Source organism: Chenopodium quinoa, unplaced genomic scaffold (assembly GCF_001683475.1).
Source record: "Chenopodium quinoa cultivar QQ74 unplaced genomic scaffold, ASM168347v1, whole genome shotgun sequence".
NCBI classification, from domain to species: Eukaryota; Viridiplantae; Streptophyta; class Magnoliopsida; order Caryophyllales; family Amaranthaceae; genus Chenopodium; species Chenopodium quinoa.
This window is the reverse complement of record NW_018744718.1, coordinates 68,570-90,901: the sequence shown is the minus strand read 5'-3', so window position 1 is coordinate 90,901 and position 22,332 is coordinate 68,570. Positions and strand designations below refer to the sequence as shown.

At 35.3% G+C, this 22,332-nt stretch overlaps 2 protein-coding genes across 9 annotated transcripts; both read left to right on the top strand.

The window, feature by feature from the left end:
- Positions 1 to 3,094: 3,094 nt before the first annotated feature.
- Positions 3,095 to 10,106, top strand: LOC110703182 (pentatricopeptide repeat-containing protein At4g39620, chloroplastic-like). Of its 6 annotated transcripts, none has more exons than XM_021880926.1 (7): positions 3,095 to 3,787; positions 4,519 to 5,874; positions 7,277 to 7,627; positions 7,891 to 8,101; positions 8,323 to 8,405; positions 9,347 to 9,548; positions 9,708 to 10,106. In XM_021880926.1, the coding sequence occupies exons 1-2, from the start codon at positions 3,416 to 3,418 to the stop codon at positions 5,707 to 5,709; spliced, it is 1,563 nt and encodes a 520-aa protein (XP_021736618.1). In that variant the 5' UTR covers positions 3,095 to 3,415; the 3' UTR covers positions 5,710 to 5,874; positions 7,277 to 7,627; positions 7,891 to 8,101; positions 8,323 to 8,405; positions 9,347 to 9,548; positions 9,708 to 10,106. The 6 variants fall into 6 exon arrangements, with proteins under 6 accessions (XP_021736618.1, XP_021736619.1, XP_021736621.1 ...); XM_021880927.1 differs by having other exon boundaries at positions 3,096 to 3,787; positions 7,460 to 7,627; positions 7,922 to 8,101; XM_021880929.1 differs by having other exon boundaries at positions 3,096 to 3,787; positions 7,460 to 7,627; positions 7,891 to 8,065; positions 9,427 to 9,548.
- Positions 10,107 to 14,884: 4,778 nt separating this feature from the next.
- Positions 14,885 to 17,287, top strand: LOC110703181 (putative uncharacterized protein DDB_G0286751). 3 transcript variants are annotated; one of them, XM_021880922.1, is made up of 3 exons: positions 14,885 to 14,963; positions 16,112 to 16,532; positions 16,992 to 17,287. In XM_021880922.1, exons 2-3 carry the CDS (start codon positions 16,131 to 16,133, stop codon positions 17,061 to 17,063), a joined length of 474 nt encoding a protein of 157 aa, XP_021736614.1. In that variant the 5' UTR covers positions 14,885 to 14,963; positions 16,112 to 16,130; the 3' UTR covers positions 17,064 to 17,287. The 3 variants fall into 3 exon arrangements, with proteins under 3 accessions (XP_021736614.1, XP_021736615.1, XP_021736612.1); XM_021880923.1 differs by having other exon boundaries at positions 14,898 to 14,963; positions 16,109 to 16,532; XM_021880920.1 differs by having other exon boundaries at positions 14,908 to 14,963; positions 16,106 to 16,532.
- The last annotated feature ends 5,045 nt before the right edge of the window (positions 17,288 to 22,332 follow it).

Sequence of the window (22,332 nt, the reverse complement as noted above, 5' to 3'; positions counted from 1 at the left end):
TTCTTCAGCACAGCAGTCCTTAAGCCATGATGAAAATGGCAGTACAGGGGCAGCAGATCAGCAGCCCTTGGGGCGAGGTTTTCGGGACAAAATTCCCTCGGTTCGTCTTCGTGATTTTGTGACTCACTCAGTTTTTGCTAAAAATCCGTCTCCCTCCATTCCGTCTTCCAATACTCCTTCAGGTACTCCTTATCCTTTAGCACATTATATAAATTGTGACAAGTTTTCTGTGAATTATTGTAAGTTTATGGCAGCTATTGTTGGTGGTCATGATCCGAAATCTTTTAGAGAGGCCATGAAACATGAAGGTTGGAGACAATCTATGCAGGAAGAAATTAGAGCCTTGGAAGATAACGGCACTTGGACCTTAGAGCACCTTCCTCCTGGCAAACGTGCTCTAGGGAGTCAATGGGTGTATAAGACAAAGTATTTCTCTACTGGTGATATTGAACGACTTAAATCTCGTTTGGTCGTTTTTGGTAATCATCAGCAGGAAGGCATAGATTATGGTGAAACGTTTGCTCCAGTTGCAAAGATGACCACGGTTCGGGCTTTTCTTGCAATTGCAGCATCAAAGAACTGGGAACTCCATCAAATGGATGTGCATAATGCTTTCTTGCACGGTGATCTTGCTGAGGAGGTATACATGAAATTACCTCCCGGGTTTGAAGGTGCAGATCCTTCATTAGTGTGTCGCTTGAGGAAGTCCTTGTATGGGTTGAAACAAGCACCGAGGTGTTGGTTTGCAAAGCTAACAACGGCTTTGAAAGGGTACGGCTTCATTCAATCTTACTCTGATTATTCTCTTTTTACATATACTAAAGGCACAGTTCAGATTAATGTCTTAGTATATGTTGATGATCTTATTATTTCTGGTAATCATTCCGCTGCACTTGTTGGTTTCAAGGCGTATCTCAGTGATTGTTTCAAAATGAAGGATCTAGGTCCTTTGAAATATTTTTTGGGGATAGAAGTTGCTCGTAGTGCTTCAGGTTTATTTTTATGTCAACGAAAATATACGTTGGATATTATTTCTGAAGCAGGTTTATTAGGGGCAAAGCCGAGTGGTTTTCCCATGGAGCAAAACCACAAGCTCGGTCGTGCCACAGGTGAGCTTCTTGCGGATCCGGAAATGTATCGTAGGCTTGTTGGTCGTTTGATTTACCTTGGGGTAACTAGACCAGATTTAGCATACTCCGTTCATATCTTGTCTCAGTTTATGCAAGCGCCACGCATTGAGCATTGGGAAGCAGCTCTTCGTGTTGTTCGTTATTTGAAGGGTACCCCGGGTCAGGGTATCTTGTTGAGTGCTACTAGTGATCTCACCTTGGAAGGTTGGTGTGATTCGGATTGGGCGGCTTGTCCCCTAACTCGTCGTTCTGTCACAGGTTGGTTGGTGTTTTTGGGGCATTCGCCTATCTCTTGGAAGACTAAGAAGCAACCAACTGTGGCGACATCTTCTTCAGATGCCGAATATAGGGCAATGTCTGCAGCCACTTGTGAGCTCAAGTGGCTTAAGGGTTTGTTGTTGAGTTTGGGTGTGCAACACCCTCAGGCGATCAAGTTATTTTGTGACAGTCAATCTGCTTTGCACATCGCAAAGAATCCGGTCTTTCATGAGAGGACCAAACATATTGAAGTGGATTGTCACTTTGTTCGAGATGCGATTGTTGAAGGCTTGATTTCTCCATCTTATGTTCCTACAACTTCTCAATTGGCCGACATTTTCACGAAGGCTCTTGGGAAGTCACAGTTTCACCATCTTTTGTCCAAGTTGGGCACTCATGACCCTAGTGCTCCAACTTGAGGGGGGGTATTGAGGATATATTTTGTGGGATATATTTTGTGGAATATTTGGTATTATCTTTCATATTGTTTCCTAATTTCTAGTAACCTAATTAAGGTATCTCTAGGAATTAGCATTGTATATATATGTTTTGCTCCAATTAATGAAAGGTTAAGCCGTAAGTTTATACAATTCTACAAATTCCCTTACCCTCCCCCCCAAAGTGTCTAGCCTGTTAATTTGGGGTGGAAGGATTTGTGAGAGGTTTCGGCTCTACAAGGCCTTCTCCTTACCGACAAAAAAAAAAGAACTTTTACCGGAAACAAATGAAAAACCTTAACTGGGAATTTCGTATTCATTTACCTGTTTGGAAGAAAATCATAAATGCCATGAGAAGGTACAATGTATGGTTTCATCTTTGGTATAGATAACCTGTGTTGTATATGCTTCGTAATTTATAATCAAGCAACAATAATAATATTTTTCTTTTTTAAGAAAAGAATTAGAAAAAAAAATAAAAAAAAAACTTTTACATGGACTATGAAGCGAAATCCTATGAGGATATTGTGAAAGGTATCTTGGAGATATGTTTGTGAGAAAATTGGTGGACCGAAGTGTTATTTGTGTAATAGTCATGTATGTTTTTATAGGAAGACATTACACTTAGGGGTTGTTTGGTTGTGAATAAGAAAAAGAGTGTAACAAACAAAAAAGTTGGGAAAATGTGGACTAAATAAAAATAAATTATTTTTATTTGATATTAAACGAGGATTAAATGTTACATAGCTTTTGTATGGTATGAGATGAAACTGTATCTTGAATACTTAATAGTTAATACATTGACTAAACTGCTCGCCCATATTATTTCTTTCTTATTAAGACAAAAATGTATTTTTCCTCCTACTTTTGGAGGGAACTTACAATATAAATTAACGTATTAATTATCACGATGTTACAATTACAAGCTAAAATAATGTTCTTAATCCTTATTAAATATTCTCATGGGCCACATGGATAGTTAAAATTTTTTAGAAATTAATTCCAAAGAGACGACCTATAAAATTCGATTAAGCTCGACTTCAGCTCGAGCTCATGTTTTTTCTTATAAGCCTAGCTTGAATAGACTAATACTTAGCTCGACTCGTCGACAGTTAGACATCCCTAGTGGAGCAACATGTTTATTGTGTTTGAGCTACAACATGGAACACATAAGCCACAAGCCACTTACACCATAAATGTCCCTTAGAGGGATTAATTAAGGTTATGTTCTATTCAAATTATTATAGTAGTAACTTCTTTCAAGCAAAATAAGTTTGAGGATGAAAATTCTTTTACCTTTTGGCTACTTCGAAATCCTAAATAATCTTAAATTTTTTTTTTTTTTTTTTTTTTGAAAACACCTAAAGAATCTTACTCGTTACTTTGATCAATCAAATTAAACTAATCCGTAATCAAGATTTCAACCAATAGACCTTCAACTTACCTTAAAAAAACCAAAAAAGTTTCATCGAAAATTTACTGCAAGTGACATTCTATTCTATCTATCCAATGTTCCACAAGACCACAACTCCATATTTCTCCTCTTTCCCTCCATAAAACCCCTAAATTTCTCAAACCCCTTAATTGAAAATGGCAACAAGTGCAGCAATTGGGATTCTTCAAAACCCTATCAATCCAAATTATTTTACCCATTTCTCCATTTCTTCTTCACCCTACTCTCCAATTTCATCACACCCATTTGTAGCATTTCAGAAATCTTACATCAAATACAAACCCAACCTCAAAATTACCTGTAATTCATCCAGACCCCACAAAAGATCTGTTTCTAAAGGATCAAATTCCGAGGCATATGAACTTGTTCGTGGGATTTTGAGGAATTTTAGTGATAAGGAACCCATAGTATCAACATTGAACAAATATGTTAAGTTTTTGAGGACGGAGCATTGTTTTATGCTGTTTGAAGAACTGGGTAAAAGTGATAAGTGGCTTCAATGTCTCGAGGTTAGGATTTCTGGGTTTTTGTTATTTAATTTATTAGAATTTTCTCTGATTTTATTGTAGATATTGTTATAGAATTATAAAGTTTGGGAAATTTGATTATTGTTGATTGCACTGAAGATAAAGAAAATATTTTTCTAATGGGTAATTCATCAATCTCTGTCTCACTTTAATTTGCCACATTGCTCGAAATACAATGAGAATTAGCATCTTATTAATCATGATAACAAAGTTCTAAAAAAAAAAAAAAAGTAAGAGTAATTCAGGTAAATTGTAATTTGATGAATATGAAAAGGGTTCTTATGTTGTGACATCGCAGAAAAGATATGTGGCCTATAAAAGTGGAATGGTTGGAGTAGTATTTATTTTATGGATGATGTAGTTGTTGCAGTTGCTAATGGTACTATCGTACAGCAATTTGATGTTTAGTTGTGATATATAGATCGTTTTGATATTATTGAATATGAAAATAAGTAATATAAACTACTAATTTTGCTCAAAGGGGCTGTTGTTGTCTTCTGTAATCATTTAATTGTAATCATGGTTGCTATGTCTTTAAGGTGTGAAAGAAAAAATTAGCTGCCAGGGTTTAGGAATATTATATAGGTCCAAAAGGCTATATTTTCCTTTTTAAAGACTTTTTCTTGATTCTAAGATTGTTGGTTTCGTGCTAAGCATTGTCTATGGACATTCATTAAGCTTATTTTTGATAGTGTTTTGGATTTGATGTTCAGGTCTTTAGATGGATGCAGAAACAACGATGGTATGTTGCAGACAATGGTGTATATTCGAAACTGATTTCAGTTATGGGAAGGAAAGGTCAAACTAGGATGGCAATGTGGCTTTTCTCTGAGATGCGTAATAGTGGGTGTCGGCCTGACACATCTGTTTACAATGCGCTCATAACGGCACATCTGCATTCTCGTGACAAGTCTAAGGCCTTGGAAAAAGCTCTTGGATATTTCAATAAGATGAAGGGGATGGAGCGCTGTCAGCCAAGTATCGTGACGTACAATATTCTTTTAAGAGCGTTTGCACAAGCACGGAATGTTAATCAAGTTAATACACTGTTTAAGGATCTTGAAGAGAGCTTAGTTTCACCTGATGTCTTTACATTCAATGGTGTGATGGACGCATTTGGGAAAAATGGGATGATCAGAGAAATGGAAGCTGTATTGTCTCGCATGAAAATCAATCACTGTAAGCCTGATATAATCACATTTAATCTGCTGATTGATGCCTATGGAAAGAGACAAGAATTTGAGAAGATGGAGCAAGTTTTCAAGAGCTTGTTACGTTCTAAGGAGAAGCCAACTCTTCCCACATTTAATTCAATGATTGTCAATTATGGGAAGGCACGACTTCGGGAGAAAGCAGAGAATGTTTTCCTTAATATTACCAATATGGGATACACTCCTAATTATATTACATATGAGAGTGTCATCATGATGTATGGATTATGTGACTCTGTTTCGAAAGCAAGGGAAACATTTGATGGGATCAGTGCATCTAAAAAGGAATTGAAGGTGTCAACATTAAATGCTATGTTGGATGTTTACTGCTTAAATAACTTACCAATGGAAGCAGACATACTTTTGGATAGTGCACGAGATTATGGTGTCCACCCAAATTCTTCAACTTACAAGCTTCTTTACAAAGCCTACACGAAGGCAAACATGAAAGATCTTTTACAGAAGTTATTGAAGTGTATGGACCAAGATGGTATTGTCCCTAATAAGAGGTTTTTTTTGGAAGCTTTAGGAGCATTTGGGTCATCAACAACTACTAAAAAATCTGCTTCTGGAAATGCAGATAAGAGTAGAAATACAGATAGTAGAAACACAGATAAGAGTACAAATACTGATACAATGCATACGAGTATAAATACATATACAAGTATCCAACAGGCAGCTGGAAAAACATAATTGTGTATTATTCTATGAGACTTCAGTCATCTGCTCTATAGGCTCCAATGAATTCTGCCTATTCATTTAATGTTGGAAAGACCACTTGAATACTAAAGGTCTAAAGTGAGTCTTGGTTCCAAACAGCTATCATGCCAACAGCAATGTTTTTCCTTCGATTTAGGGGTATGTATATTTCCTTGATCTATTATCTTCTATCGCTTCAAGCTAGCATTTTTGTTTTTGGAAAGCTGGCTACGTGTCTATGTGCATCAGTGTTGATGTTTTATTTACATTTTTTTAGTAAAAATTGTCTCTCTGCTTCAATAGAAAGTACTGGTTCAACAAAGTGTTTTTTTGTGAGATTATGCCCTGACACTTGTATATTAATACTAGTAGTACTGAATTGCCAAATTAATTTACAATGAACGTCAGATTGTAGTGTTTCACAGGTTTTCAGGGATTATCAAAATTTACTGTTAGTGATGTTGGGAATAAAAAATCATCTTCAATATCTCAACTAGAAACAACAGATATTATGGATTATGTAACATTGATGGACTCTTCATTTGGCCTACATCTACACTGCAAACATAAGCATCTCTGGCCTATGATCTTACATATTCAATTATTAAAAATCTTTGTCTTCTGTAGTTAATGTGTTAGTTCATTCCTTCATATATTCAATTTGTCTCCTTCAAGACCCAGCTTTATGAACTAAAAGGTCTACCTAGGCCTTGTGGAGTTTTGAGTCATACATACCTCTCTTAAAGATGACATACTTCAAGCTTGATGTTTTGCATCCAAAGCTTCTCATTTTGATTATGTCTCATTGGATCTCTCCAGAGTCAGGACTCTTCCCATTATCTCATATAAAAAAGTCTGGCAGAAAACCCATATATGTAAATTTTCAAACCCATGCCTTGTTTGTTGGCTTGTTGCTAACTTTCAAAACTGTGATGTGTCCCCAAAAGATTAACCACATATTGGAATTCTTTCATAAAGGTATACAATATTGAGTAAACAAAATAAAGAAGTGCAGATTGGTAAACATTATATTCCTTGTGTCATATTGTCCAATTTCCCATGTCTATTAGGAATTGAGACTAGGGATATCAGTGATATCCATAAATTGGGAGCATTTTTAAAGAGATGCAAGCATTTTCTGTTACTAGGAGCCATCCTCAAAATTTATGAGACTACGACCTTAGAAAACCATTTTAACAGGTTAAAATTAACTGAAAATACTTCTCATGATTTTGCTGCCGCAAATATAAGCTGGCTTGTATCAGTAACGGCCTACTCTAGTCACAAATCTGAATGTTTCTTTCTTCTTATCTGTTCTGTTCATCTTGAGTCATGGTATCATGGGTCTAGTATCTAGCACTGTAGAATTGCTATCACTACATTGCATACAAGTTTTGCTTTTGTTCTTAGAATCTAGGACTGTCTTTTACTTGCTTCATCCTTTTTGACCTTTTTTCTATTCTTTATCTTGTTTACTTTTCATTTTTAACCTTGGTTCTAGGTCATTTGTCTTTCTCATCTATCTGGAAAAGAATTTTGACTAGAATGGCTTGCTTTTCAGATTTCATTTGAGAGGGGTATTAAATCTGTGGTGTAAGGTCTAAGCTTTGTTTGGACATCAATATGAAGTTGAATCATGTTCATAGTTTGCTTGTATCCAGCATGCAAGATTTACATGTATGGTTGAAGGAATTAAAGGCAGATGTTTTTAGCTGGTCAATGCTTGGTTTCTGCTATGTTGCAGGCGGAATACTACAGTTAGCACTCAGGACACTGAAGTTTAGATTTTGTTTTCTCAAGTGAAGAGACTGAAGCATAAGCTGCCATGCTATATGTCATATGCTGGTTGCCAAAACTTAGCATGATGATGAAATATTGACATACCAGAAACTTTGAGTTGTGATTGAGCTTGGTGAGGGTTCTTTTTTCCTTTTACATCTTAGTCTCATACCAGTTGGACAAGTGGATAAGTGATGTGAAGTGTTTTACATCTACAACCAAATTTTTATGTTGATCATAGACTGTTCATTCTCTTTTGACCTTGTCTAGAAACCTTTTCCATTATGTTGCTTTATTTATCTGCCCTATCATTTAAATGTTTCGTCAATTTTCCTATATATGACCTTACGTCCTGTAGGGCTCATGTGGTGTTTCCATGCATATTCTACTATGCAGTTTGAAAGCAGTTTTGGATGTTATGCCCCAGGAAAAAGGTACAGCATTTCATGTTTGATGAGTGGCTGAGCCGCTGAGCTTTGGATTTTGGGCTTTGCCCAAGGCAGAAGTTTGTCTTGGAGGATTAACGATCTTCCAGATTAGCATCTGATTGGCAGACGAGCCAGATCCACAGGTGGGCATAAACTGCAGCAAATACAGAAATTCACCAGTTAAGATCTATCCTGGACATTTAAAATTTTAAAGGCAATCGATCTATAAAGGAAAAGCTATAACTTTATCATTCTTGTGTAATTCAATGATTAAGAGATAGAAAATAGTTAACTGTGTAAACAGGTTCTTTATATTTTGATCTGGGTTATTGTCTATTGAATGTTATCGTAATGTGCTTGTCTCATTTTTCCTTGGCCATTGTTATACCATTTGTTGCAGTGTTGGCTCAGTTCATAGGAGGATTGGGAGCTTCATGTTAGAACTGTCATTATGACGCAGAGTCCAAGTTCAAAGGGTGGCAGGTTAGAGCCTTTTCTTCCTCCTACCAATATGAAAAAATAATTATAATAATAATAATGGCAGATTTTAGATAATCAAAATAAACCATTCACATACGGTATGACAAAGTCCCCTGGTGAGGACTGAAGGGTCTTCAGTGTCTTCCCACGCTACCTAGCAGAACCTATACCCTAGATGGGTTGATACAAGTTATACAACCAATCATAAATTCATAATACACATGACCTCATGGTCAAGAGCTCAATTCACTAAGATATGTAGCTTATAAATGTATGTTTTTTTGTAAGAAAATTTTCATTCCATTCTAAGCACTTTTTTATTTATTTTTGTATAAGACTGAACTCTGTCGTCTCTCATCCATCTTTAAGTTAGAGGCGGTTTTGAGTTATAATGGAAATTTAAGAAAAGAATATACATATAGGAATAAACTGTATACATTTCATATTAGTATCAGTCTTTCCTTGCAAAATCAAATATGAATGCTAAGTTAAATACGAGTATGAATAAATATGAATATATAAACTCATCACCATCATCTTTATTAGTTGAAAATTGTCTACCAGATGAACCATGTAGAGCCAAAAAACATGTCATATGAATTGTAATGCTATCTTCCAAGACCAAGTGTTAGTGAATTACTAGTATAGTTGTATGAGTAAACTACCAAGTGTGATTAAGATTCTTATAGTCAAATAGGATTATAAATTAATTAAAAGCTCCAATTTGAGGAGTTTTCACACATGCAATCTGTTGGGTCAAATGATATTTTTTTTATAATTTAAGGAGTGGGATAATTGTCGGAAAGCTAACAACTCCCCCCATTAATCCATTATAAAACGCTCCAACAAATAACACATAAAGAGAGCATTAAAGAAAACACTAATAAAAGTCTTAAAGGAGGAACATTATAAACCTAAGGCAATTTCAATTCTTTTTGGAAAAGAACGAGGATCAGTTTAAAGGTGATGAAGAACATAAGTGTAAATACAATAGGGCATATTAAGCAGCGCAACTCCCTTGCAGTTTATGCAACGACTTCATTTTGGGGAACCTTTGATAGCTACCGTGCATCAATCAACAATATCATCGACTCCGATGGCCCTCTCAGCGCCTCCCACCCAGAGTTGACCATTGTTAATCATCATGTAAGTCTCTCCTACCTCTCTCTTTCTTTCTTTATTTCTCCTACAGTGGATATTGTGATTTTTAACTACGCTTAATGAACTTCTTAGTACGTGTGATGATTGTTGAAACGACCTTTATTTGAAGTAGAGTGATGATGATATAATTGTATAATTGAACAGGTTGAGTTCTATAAGGAGAAAACGATTATGGGTACGCGGAAACTCACAGTGAGGAAACCCCCAAAGCCAGTAACCAACAGTGGGAAACCTGGCCAACATCACTAGTGTGCTCCTTGATAGTTATTGATTTGAGGTTCAAGTTAGGATTCCATCTTGAGAGAAGATTGTCCCAACTTTGAGGTGTGTTTTCCTTTTCGAAGATATAAACTTGTTGATTCGAGAAGGATTTGTAATATTAGAGAATCCCTTTTTAAGACTGCATCAACTTTGTATAAGTAAGTTTTGGATTGTTATAATATGCATCCAAGCATATCTATGAGGACAATGAGGTACTAATACCTTGTTATCTTAATTTATGAGAAACATATTGAATATAACAATGCTTAAACCTTGGGTCCATCAGATCAGAGTTCATACTCTTACCAATCACCACTAGTCCACAAGGAAAATATAAAAATTGTGGAGATAACACCAGGCTAAGATAAATTATATGTTAATATATTGTTTATTTGCATATATTAGTTGATTAATTAGTTATTACTACCACCACTGAATGTTGGCCAATTCCTAACAAACCATCCCGGAATCAACTACAGGTTCTTTCTCCTCTCGCCCAAATATTAGATGTCTTATTCACTTTCTTGCAAGTATCCACAAGTTCAAATTTACGTATTTTTATGTAAGAAAACGCATATAAAAAGTGGATTTTTTGTGTTACTCAATGATTTATAAACTCTCATACTTGTGGACTTTTTTATTTGTTGGGGGGGGGGGGGTTTGCTGCAAAGTTTTTGTTATCCATAGAATATTGTACGAAATATTTACAATGACAATAGAATCGGATTTAATAGGAGTAGATCTATAATAAAAACATAAATTTTGCTTCAAACAATTACTTCATACTTTCTTTATTTCAAAATAGCTTCAATGGTACTATTTTGCAACTATTTTGAAGTCTACACTAATCAAAATTTGACAATTTTTCATCAACATACAAGAATATATAAAATGATAAGATATCTTGTTAAATTTATCTCAATTTATATTCTAAAATATCAACTTGTCACAATTAACTATGTATTGAAATATAGTTAATGATGTTAGTGATGATCAAAGTAGTGGATGAAATTAGAGGGAAAAAAAAAAACACTATATTTTGAAATATAAAAAGTATACAATATTGTTATATATACCAATTATCCACAACTTTAATTATATGCGTGGAATTATTCCACAACATCATCATCATCTGATCAATTAGTCACACCCAATACAATATATGTTTTTTTACATTTTTTTGAGAGAAAGAAAAAAAGAAAACGATGTTGAGATAGAATTATGTGAAGATATGATAATTATGTTAATATAGCATTATTTGATCTTAGCCAGATTATTTTCTAAGGTCATCATATATTTGTACGCTATTTATATTCTTTGCCATCACATGAATGAATACAAGCTTGGCCTCCCAAATACTTTACAGACAGCTACTACATAAAGTTGTCAAGTTGTGCATAGATAATGAACTAAACTATAGTATTACAGTATTAATATCAAATAATATCGTACACTACTTCATTGTGTATACTGTTTTCTAGTAGCTTTCTTCATAATTTGCATTTTAAAAAAGTTTTCGATTTTTAAAAAATACAATAATAATACATCGCATGTGATGCTGGAAATTAATTAATAAACTACTGATTATATGATTTAATAAAGATTAAATCAACCTCCATAGAATAATATGATTAATTGATGATGCATCAAACTGAATTGATTAGAATTTTGCTCTTCTTTATAATTGGAACCTGCAACTACCAATAATACCTTGTGAGAGTAATAATCTATACTAATATATTAAAAGGCGTTCCTAACTAACTATGTGTCACGTATACCCTTTCACTCACGGCCTCACGCCGCGTCACCTATTCAAACTCTCAACTCAATCGGCTTTAATCATTATACCACGTCACTACTAAAATACACATAAGGAGATTCGAACACCTAGCCTCTTATAGGAAAGATAGTTATTTAACCATCTAAACAAATTAGCAAACATGTTATAAATATGAAAGTAAATGTATATAATTGAAAATCACAAGGACTAATAAAAAAAGGAAAAAAAAATACACCAAAAATATTAAATACATATAATCACAAAGTTTAATTAAACTAGTAACCCGGTGCAACGTCCGGGCCACACACTAAGCTATACTATCTCAACATCTCATGACGCCACGTCAGCTTTAACAATCTTAATTATTACGCCACGTCACTGGAAAAACCAACATTACTCTCTATAAAAATATAAGGTATAGGAGATTCGAACACCTGACCTCTTATAACAAGGATGGCTATTTAATCGTTTAAGCCAATCACCAACCACGTTATCAATATGTACAAAAAAGGTATATAAGTGAAAAGCACAAGGTTTAATTTTTAAAAAAAAATTAAGATACTCAAAGGATAAGCTCAATAAGTATTCAATGTAACTATTACCTCATACCTCCTAAGGACAAAAGGATTGTCAAATTTATCTATATAAGTATAATACATGAAAACTATAATACAATAATATATAATAACGTATGATCCGAGACATCGCCCGAGCTAAACACTATTAACTCTATAAAACTCTATAAATCATGTGAGAAGTAGTAGTAATAATATAAAACTCTTCGACCAATTAAGTATCACCTTTTTCCGTTTCAATTAATGTGTATATTGAAAATCATGCTATTAGACTTGTAAATTATTTTATAGCGGTCATTTTTTTTTATTATTATTAATTAGGGTCTATATCTTATGAGAAGTTTACACTGTGATAGTCATTTTTCAAATGACCGCTATAAAATCATACTTTTGTAAGAGTCTAAAATTTGTGTATCAAAAGAAATGCATACATTTACAATTCCATCCAATCACAACACACCCTTTTCATTAGGGTATATATCTAAGATAATTAAAGTTGTAGAAATTGAATTATTCTCTTCGGAAGATCATTAATTTGTTTAGGACTTAATACCATGTACCTTTGGATCCCGTCCTTCTAGGCCATGAGGCTAATGCATCTTGGGTTTATGATATATCGTTTGAAAGCTAAGGATAATGGGCTAATAGATTTTGGGCTATACTAATAAGAATTGGTATATTGACAACTTGATCTAAGGTCATCCAAAGCTTATTCGGCCCAACGCACCCACTAAGCCTACTAGGCCCACTAAAAGCCATCTTGCATGTTTATTTGTACATGTCATTAGCCCATTGAGAACTAGGTCATTACAGTCTTCCCATTCTATTGAATGATACAACTCATACAAGTGAGTCTTATATGATGTGATTGTCTTTGGATAAAAACCTAACATTTTCAAATTCATTCTTGGATATATTGTTTGAGTATTGTTTTGAAATAAATTTGGTTGCTTGAATTGCTGGAATTTTTAAATAAAACAAAATCAATAATTTGCTGGAACTACGGTAATTAATAATGTAATTAACTTATCATTTACTCTTAACATTTTTGTTAATTCATATTAACCAAAGTTTAAAACTCGATGATAATGCATATATATTATTATCTGACTTTTTCTCATCACGTGTCACCTTTACCTTAGCTCATGGCACGGTATATAAATCATGTTATACATACAGTACAAGTATACAACTATACACGTTAAGTGACACTATATTTGTTTCGCCCCATAGCATAAAGTCATGTGGTTGTAATTTAAATATCGTTCAACCATTATGTAATATTGTCCTAATTAAAATTAAATGATGCTAATACTAGTGGTTAGTACTAATCAATAATGTCTTGATTAACTTGGTGTATAACATATTAAATTATTAATGTACATTAATTAGTAATCACTTGCTCCATCGACTTCAAGGCATCGTGCAAAGCGAGGCACAACTGAAGATATTAACAGCAGATAGCCTAATTAGACTATCAAGTTATGCAATTTTCTAAAATAAAAATCTCGACTCTGCCATGCCCCTAGATCTAGATTTGTACTTCTTTGTTTTTATATTACTTCGGATTTATCTACAATTCTATTCAATTTTTTTATTAAAAATAAATAGGTTGTCTTGTACTGTTGTTGAGTTGTTGTAGTTTGTACCAAGTGCTTGAATAATGAATTGTACGGACTATATAGATGTATAGAGTTTTTGATTTTAACTCAATTATAATTTTATTTATTTTTTTATTTTTAATTATCAGGGTAAGAAAAAAATCCACTCAAATTGAATATATGCTGTTTGCTTGTAGCATGGTAAAAATTATTTACTTTGTATTATAATACACGTCCGATGAAGTCAAGGATACAACTGGTCAAATTATTTGCTTGTAATAAGTGTCAGTCGTTCAAAACTTGATATACATTAATGTTATTATAATGTCCATGTAAATAATTTTATGAAGCTTCAAAATCATATTTTTAGAGAAAAAGTGAAAGAGGAACATAGCGATACAATAACAAAAATAACATTTATGTAACACTACTACTGTATTTCAAAAATAATATCAGAGTGCCAAATGAGTGGTTTTATGCCCATACTTTGGTCTTGTAGCTAGTTTGCCAACTCTATCAAACAAATTGCAATACTATTGATGGAATACAAATTGGTTAAATATTATTTCCAACATAACTTTGGCCAATTGACAGGACTTGAATTAATCAAGATTTATCCTAAATCTTATTGTTCAAGGTCCTAGATATTATTAGAAACATTATTAATCTCTATTCGAACTAGTATAGAGATTATCTATTCATTTATTTTTTACTTCGTCTAATAATTTAAGCTTAATATAAAAGTTGTGGGATAACTCAAAATCAATAATTCAATATATCAGTAAACTTTGTATTAGCTATTTTTACGTCTTACAACTATAAATCTCTAAAACATAAATTATTACTCAAACCATATAATAAGAAATAGTCATATAGGATAAGGTCTATTTTAATTTAATTATACACTTTTTACGTAACAGTAATATGCATGCATGTGCTGGTGGCCTAGCCCGGTAATAATCTATACGCCTTGATTATTTCGTACTCTACTTCGTATTTACAGAGTATATGGTTGTAATAAGATACGAAGTATTATACTATAGTATTTGGCGCATTATAATATTAGTGATCAGATCTAAAGAACATAGAGTTATATAAATCATAGAATTTTGCTACTATTTTCAGGAGGCTCTTCACTGTTGTGTTCTATCTCCCTTTCTCCTGATTACACAACACTAATATTGTAAGTCCCTCTCTTTCTCCCTTTATCGAGTCAGTAATATATTTTCGTAGTTTATTTTACTTGCAACATATTTTCTTGGTATGTACAATACGTGGATACCGTGCCCTGTTTATAATTAAGCCAGTCATTGCATTATTGAACCTTGAATTTTTATAGTAGAGATATAAACAAGCATTTGATTCATTAATGAATCTCTTTTAATTTCGTTATATATAGTACGCATATAACCTAGTATCAATCAATGAGCCTCTTCTTTGTGTAGTACAGATGGACAAAATTAAGAACCTTCTTTAATTTCTCCATAATATGGTAAATAGGCATTTTTTCACTAAATCAATCTCCTTTCTTCGATCCATTGTACGTATAGACATGTATCATTGTAGGTATCAATGATCAATTCATCGATGAATCTCGCTCTTTTTTTGTATATCCTTTTTTTTTTTTTTCCTTTTTTTACAGAATTTTTGTATATCTATAGACTATAGTACGTATAAACATAAGCATAAAACATGTACTAGGTTCATTATTGAACTTCTCCATCAAAGAAATTAAAAAAAAAAACATTAGGTTTACAAGTGAATTAATTAACCCCTTTTTCCTTCCTATTTTTTTTTTTTTTTTTTTTTGGTGAAATCTTTTCTTAATTTTATGGATAAATAAGAATTAGATTAATTGATGAATTTTTTTAAGCTAGAGAAAATTAAAGCTTGTCAATGGAAAGACAAAATCAAGGTACTTTTATAGCCTTGAAGAAAAGGAGGATAAGTTAATAATTATTAGAAAACTATTGTGATTGGTGGTAGGAATGGATGGTCATGATTAAACTAAATCAATGGTTAGAATGAGACATCTCACCATAAGAATATACGAATATACTTTCAAAGTTTAAGTTATCTAAAATGTTTCTCTATACTGTCTTCAATTAAATTTATGAAGCGAGTTTTCAATGTACAGTACTTCGTATACATTATTGTGAGTTGTCTTACATGTTTTTGCCCGCTAGTCAATCTTGACGTGAACTTTTTTATTTTTTTCTACATGCCATCTACAAACAAAAATTCAACAAAAAAACATAATCAATTTACTTTTTGGTCATTTGAAGTCAAAATTTTTAAACTTGGTAATTTGATATGCATGTGAAGTAGCAGATAAACAAACATCAACAATATGGACGCAAATGGCATCTCATCTTCTTGCAACAATGATGACAACATCTCATCTTCTTGCAACAACAACAATGACAACATCTCATCTTCTTGCAACAACGATGACATCTCATCTTCTTGCAACAATGATGAAGACATCTCATCTTCTTGTAACGACGATGACACCCTCTCATCTTCTTGCAACGACGATCCCTATCCTATATCTCATGATGAACAAATCCGAGATATTACAGTTAGATTTGTAAAAGGGAGCGTCTTATTCAATTTTTTCAACCAAGAGATAAAAAATGGTGTAATGGCCAATATCATCCAAGAGATAGAGAATCGTAACCTTAGTATCACCAACTACAATGCTATTCCACTCAATGGTGGTTCAACTTTTAACGTAACTATTGTGGCTCAGGTACGTTTATCTTCCTAGAAATAAATATAAATGCGTATTATAACATTTAGTAAATATAAATGCGTAATATAACTATTGTAGCTAATAATACAACCCTTTTTTTTTTTTTTTTTTTTTTTTTTTGCTTGAATACTTATATGCATTGAACAAGCCAATTCCAATTAATACTTCAATATTATGATTTTATTACTCTTATATACAAGAAATTTTATATACACATCATGCTAATTGGAATCAATAATTGAAAAAACACAATGCCAATATTTGCAATTTTCATTAGTGGTAATATCCTATATACATGTATATGTTGTATGTAAGACCTACTATGGTTTAAATAGAAATGTTACTTTAATTTATCTCTAACCCATATGCTAAGCCTTCAAAGGTTATTGATATATATTTATATAATATACATCGCAAATTGTATTGATAACATATTATTTTTCACTCGATTTGCAGAAGGAGCCAAATTTCAATCTAAGCCAAGATGGCCAACAAGATTTTGTGAACTATTTTCTTAACTCCATTTGATTAGATACGTTATATTACTTTATATAAATGGAGTAATTTGTAACCATCTCTCATTACAGAGTTACGTTTGTGATGAGCATGTTGTGAAATTAAACTCCGTAAATTAATTAATTTCAGATGCTACCTTACTAGTCATCATGTTGATAGTAAGCTAGCTAAGCATGATAGTTGGACTCTTAAGGTTTAATATTGGTGTACAATGTTGAGATCGATTCATCCATTAATTAAGCTACATTTATCATGTTAAACTGTTATGGGCCATTTGGTTGGGGGTATTCAACAAAGGGAAAGGGAATCAACTGTCATGATTCCCTTTGTTGATGTTTGATAGGCAAATTCAATCATTCCCTTTACCCCTCCCATTACTCCATTTTCCTCTATTTTCATTCCTCACCCCCCCAAGGGATTCACTCTAACCCCAAACTCCCCTTCACCCAACTACCTTGACCAACCTTTTAACTACCTTGACCACCCTCGAAACACCAACTGCCCACCGACACCACCGCCCAACCACCACTAGAACCATAATCCCAGCCCACCACCGACGCCGACAACCACCAACCAGCCTTCTCCACCCACCGTCGGCGACCGAATCTGTTCCCCAGCCAACCCACCTCCCTCCCCTTCCGGCGTCAACCCACCCCCCTCCCTTTCCCTGCTTTCCGCCATCTCCGGGATCCCCACCTTCTTTAAAAGCAAAACCCGCCCCTCCCTCTCCCACCGTCGCCATCTTCTCCTGCACCACTTCAACTCGCCACCAACAATGCTCGCTTCTCCTACAGCTCCAACCAGCAACCCATTCCACCGCAACAACCACCCATTCCACCAGCCATCTTCTCCGCCACAACTACTAATTGCTCCACCAATTCGACCACCAACAATCATCAATTTGAAATTACATCAATTTCGAACTTCGTCTTCAATCTTCGAATTGTGCACCAATCACCATTAATGATCTGAGAAGTGGATTAAGGGAGATTGAGGGAGGAAGAAAAAGGGATGAGGAGAGAGAAAGTGGAGGTAGAAGGTTGGAATTGGAGTTTGGCGGTGGCGTCGCGGCGATTGCGGTGAGGGGAAGGGAAAGGGCTTGGTCGGCAGTAGGATAGGTACTGGTAGGTGGTCGCCGGCATTCAGGGGTGGTGGTAGGTGAATGGTAGATTTAAAGGGTAGTGGTGGTTGACTGGTTGTAGAAGGAGGAGAGTAGTGGTGGTTGCAAATGTGATTCCCTCTGTTTATGTAAAACAAACAACAATACAAAAATGAGGGATTAGCTTTCCTTTCTCCTCCTTTCCCTTTGTTGATTCCATTCCGTTTACCTTGTGCGAACCAAACGGCCCCTTAATTTGTTTGTTGTAAACTATTTGGAATTTCGGATTTTCTTATTCGATTGGTGCAATTATGTTGCATGTTGTGTTGTTGAGGACTTGAGGCATAGCCTTTCAAAACAACACGTACATATCAGTATTCTACATATTGTCATGTTGTTTTGCGATGGAACTTCTTTGGACTGGTGAAATTGACTCTCTCTTAAATTTGTTGCGGGTGCGGCCCAAGCTCATATATACAACCCTAATTATCCTACATAATGATTCAGAATTTCAGATTGGTTTATTCCCATTCAACATACTGTATATAGTTATTGTTTGCTTATTTTCCGTTTCTTTTACAAAAATAAACTAAACCAAATGAGCAAAAATTTGTGCAAATGAGTAAATATTTAAGATCATTGTTATTAAAATTCCGATTTAAATCTAAGAATCTTACGATTTTACGATTCATTTATCATATGATTCGATTTACGGTTCTACCCGATTTTACATATTTCTCTTAATTAACTAGCAAAATCCTTACAAGTTTAGAATATGTCTATATAGTTATTTATAAATATATATTGTCAATTATTAGTTGCTTAATGGATAAATAACTATTTTCTATTAATAATTAGGTTTCAACTCATAATTTAAATATATTTAATTAAATTAGATATAACGGCAAGTCACTCGCGCGTATGCTACCCTAATCACTACAAAATTGCTTTTGTGAACAGACTGAATAGTAAAATTCGAAATATAAATTTTAAATGCTACCTTACTAGACATCGCGTTAATGTAAGCTAGCTAAGAACGTTGGACTCTCTCAATGCAAGTTTGTTAAGACTAGTGTAGCATAGTGGATTTACTCCGATCCCTTAAGAAGTAGTACTTGTATGTATTTTTATATTGAACTGTTAATTAGCTGGTTATGAGCTACTCCGTAATTGGAATTCCGAACTCTAATGCGTTTGGGGTAGTGTTTGTTACATGTTTTGTGGGCATTTTAATGTGAAACGCTAAACATCGCCCGCAATTTACCATATAAAGCCCACAAATATGTTATGATTTGACCATTATGCCCTTTTGCTAAAATTGAGATAATCTCGGTGTAAAAAATGTGGAGCCGTATTGGCTCGTCGGGGGAGACCGGATGGCAGGCCGGAGATGCGGGGGACGCCGGAGGTACGTCGTCGTCGACGGAAAACGAGGTAAGTGACCGCTAAAATTCACGGTTTACCGTCGTAGTGGCTACGGCGCCTAGGATGGACGCCCAAACCGTAGCCTGGACGTCCAAGCCGGACGCCAGAACCACCAGAGTGGCGTCCAAGCTAGACGCCCAGACCACCAGAGTGGCGTCCAGCCCAGACGCCCAGACCACCAGACTGGCGTCCTGGGCAGACGCCACTCCACTGGGTGAGGCGGCCCTGCCAGGCGCCAGTCCAGTGGGTGTGGCAGCCCTGGCAGACGCCACCTTTAATAATTAATTTTTATTTTTTACTTTTTGATTTTGTTGTTGTTTTTTATTTAATTTTTTTGTGAAAATAAAAAATCGAAAATGATTTTTTTAAAAAAATTCGAAATGGGTTTTTTGTAAATTAAATTTGAAAATTCGAAATAGGTTTTTTTAAAATTAAATTTGAAAATTCGAAATGGTATATTTTTAAATTTAGTTTGAAAATTCGAATTGGGTTTTTATAAAAATTAAGTTTGATTATATATAATTATGTTTTTTTTTTGTGTTAATTATGTGGAAATATAGAAATTAAATGTATTATCCGTTAAATGTATTTATTGTAATATATAATTGATGCAGGAATATGGTGGAGACGGAAATGATTACAGTGAGATATTTGGACATGATGGTCCATTCGAAGAAGCTCAACAGGCGATTGATTGGGCAAAACAGGTTGCAATTGCAGCTGGATTTTTGCTTGGTAGTAGCAACTCATAAATCTCAACGGGATGGTAGAATGGATCGCATTTTGAGATGTGACCGTTATCGCAAAAGAGAAGAAAGAGATTTTCGTACAGCCACTCGGTTTGACACAAAGCGGAAAGGTTGTGGGTGTGAGTTCAGAGTAAAGGTTCGACAACTACGGAGTCGTGACGGTTGGGAAGTGATAGGTTACTCTAAATGGGGGTATCACAACCATGAGATGATAGTATATGAAGAGGGTCATCGACAACTGAGCGGCTTAAGTCCTGCTGCGAAACTAGTTGTGAAAGAAATGAGTGATGCTCAAGTGAAGCCTGCTAAAATATTAGCATCTGTGTTAGAGAAATTTCCAGAAGACCATCCAAACCGAAGACACATCTACAACGTCAGACAGCAACTCAGGTTTGAACGGTCAGAGGGAAGGAACCCTATACAGCAGCTGCTACACCAGGCACAATCACGTGGTTACCTGTTCTGGTTTGATTCTGATGAAGATACAGCGGAGGTGACTCATCTTTTCCTTGTGCATCCTGATTGTGCTGATATGATCAAGTCTTGGCCATTTGTGATTTTGATCGACTCAACGTACAAGACAAACAAGTACAAGTTCCCTCTGGTTGAGATGGTTGGGATGGCTCCAACGAACCAGAACTTTCTGATTGGTCATGCAATCATCAGGGATGAGACGGCTCCAAGTTATTATTGGGTTTTGGAGAAGCTGAGAAACTACATCGGGCCTAATGTTCATCCAGCAGCCATCGTCAGCGACTGTGAGGGAGGTCTCTTTGCCCCCATAGCAGAGTTGTTTCCCGAATCGAACCACTTATTGTGCACATGGCACATCAACAACTGCGTGAAAGTGAAAGCCTACAACCTTTTCAAGAAGAATTTGGAAATGGCAGAGAGATTGGTGAATGGTAAGTGGCGGAAGATCCTACAGGCTACCACAGAGGAAGCGTATGAGCGAGCATTGGCTAACTTCAGGGATTCGTACCAGTGGTGTCCGGCACTGGTGGACTATGTGATGCATCAATGGGTCCCTCATAGGGAAAAGTTTGTCAAATATTGGACAAACCAGGTACTTCATTTTGGGAACACTACAACATGTAGAGTTGAGAGCGCTCATAGAGCTACCAAGGACTGGATTGATTCATCGACCGCTGCTTTGGATACACTGTTCGCTAGACTGAACAAGTCAATTGAAACTCAGAAGAACGACATCAGGAACTCTCTAGGGGACTCCAGACGACGACATGGTACGATGTATAGCCATTTTATATTTAAGATTCTCCATGGTCGTGTGTCGCACTACTGCTTGGGGTTGATTCTCACTGAGCTGAACAGGGTGAGGGACTTGGCTGACGAAGTGTATACTCGGTGTGGGTGTACTATTTCAGTAACTCATGGATTACCTTGCGCATGCACCATTCATCGCGTTATTACAGAAGAAAGGGCGTCGTTACATGTTGATCAGGTCCATTCATTCTGGAGGACGCTTGTTATTGGTGAGCATGCAGACAATCAAACGGCCGACCGTGAACAGGAAGAGTTGGAGCAGTTCCGTTCGATGTACGACCGAGTGTCCTCCAGCCATCCTTCTATTATTCGTGACGCTACTCATGTGCTTCATGACATGTTCCACCCGTCTAACTTAGATTATGAGGAACCCGAAGGAGTTGACCGTCCTCGAGGTCGACAGCGGCGGAACAGGAGTGCGTTTGAGTATATCCGTGGTCTTGGTCGTGGTCGTTCTCGTGGTCGGACATCGTCATCTAGTCGTAGTCAATCTTCATCGTCTGTGAATATGCCCCTGAGAACTGGTACGTTTTGGTTGTTTTTATTGCACATAGTTTTAAAGTGTTACTCCTGTCTTCTTAACTGTCTATAATTAATTATTTGGTGAATAGGAAGAAACGATGTTGATCAGTTTCCGTACAAGGAAAGGATACCTGCGATCATCATGTCGTACGTGGAAGGGTGGAATGATGTAATCGGAGATGGTAACTGCGGATTCCGGGTC

What these genes read in the sequence shown, in the direction of transcription:
- LOC110703182 (XM_021880926.1), top strand. Translation starts at nt 3,416, where the DNA reads ATGGCAACAAGTGCAGCAATTGGGATTCTTCAAAACCCTATCAATCCA. An exon ending in AGTGGCTTCAATGTCTCGAG is followed by an intron (nt 3,788 to 4,518) that starts GTTAGGATTTCT and finishes TTTGATGTTCAG; the next exon opens with GTCTTTAGATGGATGCAGAA.
- LOC110703181 (XM_021880922.1), top strand. Translation starts at nt 16,131, where the DNA reads ATGGACGCAAATGGCATCTCATCTTCTTGCAACAATGATGACAACATC. An exon ending in ACGTAACTATTGTGGCTCAG is followed by an intron (nt 16,533 to 16,991) that starts GTACGTTTATCT and finishes CTCGATTTGCAG; the next exon opens with AAGGAGCCAAATTTCAATCT.